Raw genomic sequence first — 9,529 nt, forward strand, 5'->3', positions numbered from 1 at the left:
CAAAATTAATGTATAGTTTTTATACATTGACTAGCAAATGTAATTATTTTTTATCGAAGGACCAAATGTAAATTACTGCAACGTGAGCTTTAACTAATTATTTGGTTCGCGAATAAAATTATCCCGAGATAATAATCTTAAGACAAATTTATCCATATCCTAAGTGGGGGTAAAACTAAATCAAACTTTGAGGTATAAATTTATATTTATTAGTCTGAGGTGAAATTCTTGAATTTATAAAAAACAAACAATTGCGAAAGCATTTGTCAAAAATGTTTTCATTAATCAAGAACAAAAGTTGGCGGCTCGAAGACGATCAGATACCGTCCTAACCTTATGAGAAATACCTTCAACATAAGCAAAAATACCACAACGACAACATATCAAGTATAGATTCATAAATGGATAGAGAAGTACGCAAACATTACCCCTATCGTTGCAAGTAAGTTTGAGAGGCTTCTGTTAACTCTCAATCATAGAAAATTTTAACAGAAGCAAGACATATACCAATATAGTAGAATTTGCGAACAATTTAACGAGATAGGTATGTATGTCTATGTGTGTATAAATATTTTTGATCGAGCGATCAAACATGTAAATTCCCCTTGAAATAATGTAGCTGTAGGCCCATAAGAGCTTCAATTATTGAAGTTTTTCTAATTCAATTTTTATTTCTCAATCACAGAAGTTACATCCAATCTATTATTTTGAACACAGTATACATCTCTTGTTTTTACATTAGACAGATAAAAAACTTTTCGGCCTAAAACATGGCGCAAAATTCATTCACTAGCAGATTAAACACAGCGCGAAAATGTTCATTTCTGGAAAACACTCTCTTCAAATCGATCTCTGAGTTGATCAAGACTCGTGATAGAAGCCTCGAGTGCTCCTGCACCAGAATAAATCGTGTATTTAGGGATCATATGGACAAGAACACATCGTGACAGAAAATTCCAGAAGGAAATAGGCATTGTAACAACAAACAAGTTACTCGTCTTCCTACAATGGAGATATTTAGCACAAAGGTACAGCCTCGACTAAAAGATGCATAACATGGACACCGGAATTTAATATAGTAAAAATCACTGGTTAAGGGAATCGAGGGAAAAGTTTAATCGAATGCAGGGTCTGCAAATGCGCCTTAACATGTCTAATAAGTACTCAATAAGAATGTAAAATATGAAAAAAGTATACCAAAACCTGACTACATGTCTTCGCATCAAGCTCCTGATAACCTCTAAAGTTCAAACGCTATTAACACTATTTAGTTGTAAGTAATAACATGAGCGCACACACATGCATTGTATATCTGTATTAATCATCAATACGGTTAATCAAGTAGAATCACATAATAGAAAAACATTATACCCAATGTAACCCCACATGCAAGGTCTGGGAAGGGTAGACTGTATGCAGACTTGGCCCCTATCTTATTACTAACCCCTCAAAGATTGGTTCTCCACACCAAGCACCAAACTAAATGAAAAAACGACAAGAAAAAACATAGATATGACAGGTTCCCTTCAGTAAGGGTAGTAGGTTACGTCATTTCTATGTTTTCCTCTTTTCGGTGCATTCAAGGCCCAACCACATAAACCAATAAAATGTCTCTCAGTCTCACCTAAAAATGTTGCACATCACCAAGAAGAAAGTGAGCGCCTTAACCTAGGTTGTGTTATCAAAATGAAATTTTAAAATTTTTGAAAAAAATAAGGCTTCTCGTAGCAATAAAATATAGCTATCAAAATAATGAGAAAAGACTTACCTGAACTAAGAAGCAGAACCAGCAGCGTCTTTGATAATTTTCGTGTCAAAGATCTCGATCCAATAGCCATCAGGATCTTTAATAAATGCAATACCTTTCATTTTTCCTGCAAATATGTTTACCTTAATTAGGAGATGAACTAAAAAACATGCAAAGATCAGCTGATTATATGAAATCGAAAAGAGATCAAAGCCCTTCCAGTCTAGTATCTGTCAGAAAATAGACAGAATGGAATCCAATTAAGAACAACACAAGACGAGGTAATGATTAATTAATTCAGAATGTGCTAGACAGGGAAAATCCAATAATCTTTTTTGAAAATGGAAAATCCAATAATCTTTGAACTCAAGCATCTAAACTACAGGCAGATCAATACAGAAACAGAGATCTAATCTTTTCTTGCTTAACGTTTAATTGTTTTTTTTGACAAGTTCTTACGGTTTCATTTGAGGTTTGTTGATTAATTGGAAACTTTAGTGACATTATTTTATTTGTTTAATCAAACTGACTATAAGATACTCAATCAAAGATTAACAGTTTCACAAAAATAATACTCTTAAAACAGTATGCGGAATGGGATAAACAAAGTTATCCCATGGATTGGGATATAGGACTTATCCCACCATATATAAGGGATAACTTATCTCATCATAATAGTGTAAATGGTGGGATAAATAATCCCGAGATTAATTAATATCCCTAACCAAAAGCAGGATAAGAATATCCTGCATTTTATATTGGAATTGTTATTCCTTATCCCTCAAAACAAACGGCCCCTTAAATCCTTGACTTGGGTGGAGCTTCCAATCATATATCTGGTAACTGGTTGCTTTTGTTTTTGGTAGTCGGTCACTTTCTCAACTATTTCTTATTCTTGATCTTTTCTATGTTCACATTGGTCAAGAGGTCCCAAACATGACAATCAGAGTCCATTGAGCTAGCCCGATTCCTTTTTTATTTTAAGCTTGCTCTTTTATATAACTGTTATCCACTTAATCTCATATCAATTTATCACTTTTTCAAAAAGTGTAGTAGCCGCTGGCAATAACTTTGTTATAAATAACCAGAGTACGAGAAGGATCATCCTTACAAGGCATGAACCATATAGGCTTTTACTATTTCAATCTTCCGAGACCACCGTCATTTGTCCGGTTAACCCCTCCATTAATTTATATCAGGGATTATCTTAGATTTTATTTAGCAACCTCTCTTAAATCACACCACATCTAGATTATTCTTGTGTGAGTTCTCGTTCTCTCTTGGATTTGATTGAGTACAATCTAATTGGTGTCAAGTTACATTTGATTGTTCTTGATGTTAACTGATTGTGCTCTGATTGTTTGAATTCCCCTTTCTTTCTAGCTTATCTTTGATTAGAGTTTTTTATAAGAATTTCAAGTTTAACTAATTCATAGAAAAAATCTTGCTATTTCCCCTATCTGAACCATAAGCTTCTATCCTTAGGGGTCGTTCGGTAGGCTGCATTAGAAGAAATAGTCCATGGATTATGTAAGGTATTATTTAGTACTATGTTTGGTAGGAATTTGAGTCTATGTATAATTAATCCATGGATTAGTTATGCCTCCAATATGGTATTATGGGATGTATTACTAATACCTTCCATTTGGAGGTATTAGCTCTAATACCATGGGACTATTCTAGGTTAAAGACAAAAATACCCCTCAAATCCTTTTAATATTTTATTTATTTTTTTGATTTTATATTTTATATTTTATATTTTATATTTATACTAATAAAGTTATTTAAATAAATTAGCTTACAAATTTTATTATTTAGATATAATTTTTTATTTCTAAAATATGAATTACTTAATCTATTTATCATTAATATAAAATATTATAATCCGCCTAATATGTTAATGTTGATGTATGAATTTAAGAACAATTCATAAGTAAAATATTGTCTCTTAATGAAAGTTCATTAAACATTACACAAGTAGTCTAAAACAAGAGTGTGTGTGTATATATATATATATATTACACACACATCTCGAGTATAAAAATAGTTTAATTTATTTTTCTATATTTATTTTATATTTTTATTTTATTTTATGATAAAGAGTTTTTTAAAATTTATTGATACAAAAGAAAGTTCAATAAATTTTCTCTATAATCATTATAGTTGTGTGACCTTTTGAGTTATTAACTCTAATTTATTAAGTTGACAATTATTTACTCTCAAATAATTTAAGTGAGAAAATAGTGAACATGACAAAAAAAATTTATTCTCCTAACTAGTTAAAAATGTTATAAAAAAATAATATACTCCGTTAATTATCTACTTTGACAAAATTACATGAAATACAAAATCTCATAATAACTCTAGGGTATAATTGGAAAGTTTTTTCTTAAAAACTTTTAAACCACACATAAAATTAGATAAGAAACAATGAACCAAACACTTGATAAAAATAATCCCTGCATTTCTAATCCCTGCATTGCTAATCCCTGCATTACTAATCCCTGCATTATTCATTTTTGTACCAAACGACCCCTTAATTTCTTGTTGATACAATACTGTGTTCTTGGGGTCCATTTTGTATCACCTTCTGTTAAATGCTCTACACCTTTTGGATATGTTGGGGTGGAGTGAATGTTATTTGATATTTCAGAAAAGTTAGATAAAAATGTGGTTTCTCAAGCCAGTTCAGAAACAAAATATCGAGCCACGACCAAGGTAAGTTGCAAGTTATAACGATTAAACAACTATTTCAAGAACAGAAGTTAGACTAGTCAAATGAAACTTGTTTTAATCGGATACACTTCATAGTGGTTTCTCAATCCAGTTCAGAAACAAAATATCAAGCCAAGATCATGGTAAGTTGAAAATTATAATGATCAAACAACTATTCCTAGAACTGAAGTTAGACTAGTAAAATGAAACATGTTATAATCAGATACTTCTCATATTTACATCTAATTAAATATTTCATGAAAAGACCCAAGCACATAAAATTCATCCATTTATCAAAAATACCTCCAGGAGGCATTATTGATAAGTTTGTGAAATCAAGTAAATAATCATCCTGCAAATATTTCACCAAGTCTATTGCTTGTCCACACCATTTTATATATGTAGGTGTATACAACTTGTACTAGAGTCCCACAATGGTGAATAAAGATAGTTCAACTGATCTGCCTTGGTTGGGTTATAGCACATGTTCTTGACAAGATTTGAAGTAAAGAGGGTTCAACTTATCAAGTATATGCTACTTTTTCAAGAAATTAACAGAATCAGTCTATATATATATTTTTTTGCATAGTGAATACAAATGACAGATCAATGTATGTTCATGTCTACAGGGATAGAGTGGGGGATGCCAGATAATCTAAAGCTTGCACTAGGGTGGGTGATGACAGGGCCAGAGATTGATGAAGGAACGGAGGCATTTCCTATATGAAAATTTTGGACAATTCGTGTTGAAAGCTAAGTTGCGGACTCTTCACTTTCAGTGCTGCACCTGTGGCGACACGTACTTCTACCAAAATTGATTCGAGAAATAAGGGACAAAAGCTAGGGTGAAATAATAATTAGGCATATGCTTTTTTATCGTTAAAAGATATTTGTACTAAAAAGCCAGCAACTAAGGGTGCTTTAAAGATATTAACAGGTCAATATCACAGTTGAATGTGCAATGAACTCAAGAAGTCTATCATGACTTCTATCTCATTTGCAATAGTCATGTTACACCCAAAAACAATAAAGAGATGCATGTGTACTCAATAATTTCAGAGTTGAACTTGCTCGCGGTGCATTCCTTTCCTTCCAAATAGTCCACCATAATTTAGGCATATTCTTATAACTCTGTCTTTTAGATATTTGAATTATTTTTAGCCGAATCCCCACACCTGGGCCGTAACCATACCTAGATCTGTACCCCCAAATCCTAAAATTTAGATCATGAGGGATACGACTTCTAGATTGGCACCAGTATGGTACACCCGAGTCCGAGCAACTTAGGTTAAAAGAAATCTTAGGTTCTTTGAAGGGGAAAATAGCATTTATTTGTTCATAAAATACAAACGTTGTAAATGATCTAGATAAAGCACTAGAATACTTTAATTCCTTAATACTTGAGAAAGAAAGAAAGAAGTATTCTTTAAAACTGGTAAGATAACCAAGAAAGGATCTTACAGACCAATAGCAGGCACGTGAACAAATACATAAGAGAAGATAAGATGAGAGTATTTATGAGTGAGAAAGGTTGAGTTTCACTTCTCATAGCTAGGAGGCCTACTATACCAATGAGATTATCCATCAAAGCTCAAATAATCAAAAGTCAGAAAAGTATTTCTTTAGTGATGCATAGACAAGTCCAATTCACTAGTTAAGCTAGCATTTTCATACAAATATCGTCTCAAAGAGGCCTATAAAGTAAGGTTTAATTACCGTCAAGAGGTTTCTTTACAAACTCTACTCCCAGACTTTCAAATCTCTCACAAGCCTTGTAGACATCATCAACAGTAACACCTATGTGTCCTGAAAGAGGAGGAAACAAGTCAATCAACACCAAATAGGAATTGTAACATCTACAATGACATGCTCTAGATGCTCATAGAATTGCCGTTAGATACAAAGTAGTGAGTATCAGAAGTTAATGAAAATAGGCAGTCAAGAACTTTCAAGTGCACAACGTTTGAACTTCATATAGCTACATAGCTTGTAACATATTTGTCAATAAAACTGGGCTGGACACTTGTAATGTACAATATGGCCTACATTCATCACAATTTTGGCAAAGGCTTTACTTTTCCATCCCAATAAATGACACGTATCCTTCATCTACCACGAACCATCTCAATTGAGTTGACCTTCATATAGCTACTTTCAAGTGCACAACTTTTGAACTTCATATAGCTACTTCTTTACAAGGCAAAGTCTTTAATTTCAAAGAAGTCAATTTTTGAACAAAATTACTCCACTTTTCACACAATTGAAGTGTTATTCAAAACAAATTCAAACGTAACTAGCACAATATCCTTCAACTTATCTATACCGATCTCCAGACTTGCCAGATGGAACTAAAAAGGGACAGAGAGAGAATGCCTTCTCTAAAATGGATTCCAGAAATCAACAAGTCACCTATCTCATATGATATGTTTTTGAGAAACACAGCATTTTTTATAAGAATTATTTTCTTCATTTCAAATTGACAACTTGCTTTTGATGTTCACTGGCCTAAAACGAGAATCTTCACCTTTTCTCTTCTTTTTTCCTTTGATAAAGTGTACCATCACGTTTTATCATACACAGTCCAACACTTACCTGCCCTTGCCATTTACCTACCAAACATTTAAATTAACAGAAATTTATCGATTTCTCCCATATGTGAGCCTAACTGTCAGAAGGTTCGTCTAAAAACGAATTCACTAAGATATCTAATTGAGTGAAAGGAAAGAAAGAACTATTGCCACTTTACTTCAAGACACAACAAGGTTAAGGTTTACTGGAGAAGTAAATCAATGAGGTATAGAGGGACAGAAAATGAAGACAAACAAAGAAGCTCTCTAAAGTCGAGCAAACAAAATTTTCAAATGTGCAAATCACATACCAAAGCCACGTGGTTCTGAATTTCCATTGTGGTAACCTGTAAAATTAGGGTCACTCTCAGTACCCCAGTTGCTGCGAATAGAATTTTAGAAACTATGAGTCACCAGTTAGTAAGAAAATAGCAAATATCATAGAGGCACCATATACACAATACAGCTCTTACTGTGTAAGCTCTAATGTAGATTTCTGACTAAAGGTCCAAGCAGTACGTTCAACGGGATCACTGGGAGCTGATGCTGTATCCTATACCACCAGTAAGCAAATGCAAGTGATATGAATTTAAAAATTGGTCTGGGGAAGTATATCCAAAAGGAAAGAAGATAAAACAGCATTCTAAACACAGTTATCAGAAACTTACCTCATACCCCATGAAGTATAAGCTGAACTTCATCTCAGGGAAATCCAATCTCTTGAGCAAGCTGTAATGGACAAGGCATAAATCACACTCCTTTCTATTCAATTTGTTTGTCTTACTTTCCTTTTTAGTCCATTTCAAAAAGAATGTCTCTTTCCTTTTTTGACAACTCTTCAATCGACATGACATGTTAAACCACAACATTAAAAATTACATTTTGGTACATTCTAAAAAACTTGTTTGGATGCTTGTTACTTGTTGTATTGTATTGTGTTGCTAGCTTAAATGCAATGTTCATTTCGATTGTTATTTAAATTTCATTACATCATATGGTAAAATTCATATTTAGGTACCAACGAAAAGTCTCATTTTGTGTAACAACCGACTTGGCGTGATTGCGGCTTTCTCTTTTTTCTTTTGTCATATTGTCTTTAAGTATTATTATATCATTTAACCTTTTTATAGTAGTTCTACCTCATTCCCTACTTTACTTGAAGGTTAATCCTTCAAATTGTTGATGTTTCAAGTTATATAACAACGAAAAACGATACAATCTATATGATACAGTATAAAACAATACTTAACAACCATCCAAACAGAGGAAAAAAACATTCAAATTAGATAGAAGACTTACGACATGCCCAACACTTTGGAGTAGAATTCAAGACTCACTTTGGGATCCTTGATTCTAAACATCTAAATTCAAAAAGAAAAAACAAAAAGGGGTCATTAACACAAATCCATAAAAATCATTTACTCAGTATCTACAGTTCCAAAATTTTGGGGCTTACAGTTTGCTGCAAAAAGTAACCTTTAGTTGCTTCATCAGGGGTAGCATGAAGACCTGGATTGTTAGAAGGCGAATCCTTCGACTCTGAAGCCATTGATGATGATATAAACCTAGAAAAATTAGTAATCTGCAAAAAAAACATAAATGGGTATCAGAAAAATTATAATCTTTTACAAAAAATTGAACCAATTTTTTTGTTCTGTTTGGAATCAAGATATGGTATGGGTATTGGACCTTAGGTTTGATAGTGAAGAAAGAAGGTTTTGGAGATGAAAATGGTGATAAGGAAGGTTTATTAATGGTTGAATTAAGCAAAGAGAGTAAAGAGAAGGCTGCTCTAGGAAGTGAAGCAGCCATTTTTGGGGCTGAAGAAATACAGAGTAAAGCTAAATCTCACCTGTTGAACTTTCTTCACCACTGTGATTGGCTTTGGATTAATTATGTAGTTTATAATGAATTAACCAAAACTTACCTAAATCTCACTAGTTTTTAGTTGAAGGAACAAAATATTTTTCTTTACGAGTTTATAACATTACGAATTTTATTAAAATTTGAAAGGATACATATATCTAGTATGTCATGTGCAATTTATTAGTGATTTTAATTTAAAAAAATATATTCACATGCATACGACTCTCTAGCTCGCTTCTCTTCTTTTTTCCTCACTTTCTCTCTTGTTCGTGTTTCTTCTTATGTATCTATATGTATTTAGTTTGATTTGTATATATATCTTACTTATCTTTCTCTCCATTTTATGCGTATCTAAATCTCTAATTCAGTTTCAGTGTATTTGATAGAAAAAATTACATATATTTATGTATATTGAATTAAAATTTGATATAAAATTATTAATTAGTGACACGACATAAAATTATTTCAAACTAGGTGAGTAATTAATTAATATGAAGAAAATAGTAGTTTAAATATATATTTTTACTTATTTTTACAAAATTGGGGATGAAGAAAAAGGATTGTAAGGTGATAAACGAATCCTTATCAATAAGATAAAAATTCATGTAGTCAACAACCTAGGACCCGTTTGGCC

General features: G+C 32.4%; 1 protein-coding gene across 4 annotated transcripts; it reads right to left on the reverse strand.

Annotated features, from left to right (window-relative positions):
• Positions 1-609: 609 nt before the first annotated feature.
• Positions 610-9,138, reverse strand: GLX1 (glyoxalase-I). 4 transcript variants are annotated; one of them, NM_001247518.3, is made up of 9 exons: positions 8,882-8,915; positions 8,486-8,611; positions 8,329-8,390; positions 7,698-7,758; positions 7,503-7,582; positions 7,341-7,411; positions 6,179-6,268; positions 1,769-1,874; positions 610-892 (listed from the first exon to the last, which is right to left on the reverse strand). In NM_001247518.3, exons 2-8 carry the CDS (start codon positions 8,576-8,578, stop codon positions 1,774-1,776), a joined length of 558 nt encoding a protein of 185 aa, NP_001234447.1. In that variant the 5' UTR covers positions 8,579-8,611; positions 8,882-8,915; the 3' UTR covers positions 610-892; positions 1,769-1,773. The 4 variants fall into 4 exon arrangements, with proteins under 4 accessions (NP_001234447.1, NP_001303895.1, XP_069146821.1 ...); NM_001316966.1 differs by lacking the exon at positions 8,882-8,915 and adding an exon at positions 8,719-8,844; XM_069290720.1 differs by lacking the exon at positions 610-892 and adding an exon at positions 1,630-1,668 and having other exon boundaries at positions 8,882-9,138.
• Between the last annotated feature and the right edge of the window lie 391 nt (positions 9,139-9,529).

This window comes from Solanum lycopersicum, chromosome 11 (assembly GCF_036512215.1).
Source record: "Solanum lycopersicum chromosome 11, SLM_r2.1".
In the NCBI taxonomy this organism is placed as follows: domain Eukaryota; kingdom Viridiplantae; phylum Streptophyta; class Magnoliopsida; order Solanales; family Solanaceae; genus Solanum; species Solanum lycopersicum.

Bases quoted from the DNA above. Each gene is read 5' to 3' on its own strand.
- GLX1 (NM_001316966.1), bottom strand. From the start codon at position 8,841: ATGGCTGCTTCACTTCCTAGAGCAGCCTTCTCTTTACTCTCTTTGCTT. The intron at 8,612-8,718 runs GTCCAATACCCA...TTTTTTTTGCAG, and splicing joins TCTTCACTATCAAACCTAAG to ATTACTAATTTTTCTAGGTT. The intron at 8,391-8,485 runs GTAAGCCCCAAA...TTTTGAATTTAG, and splicing joins GTTACTTTTTGCAGCAAACT to ATGTTTAGAATCAAGGATCC.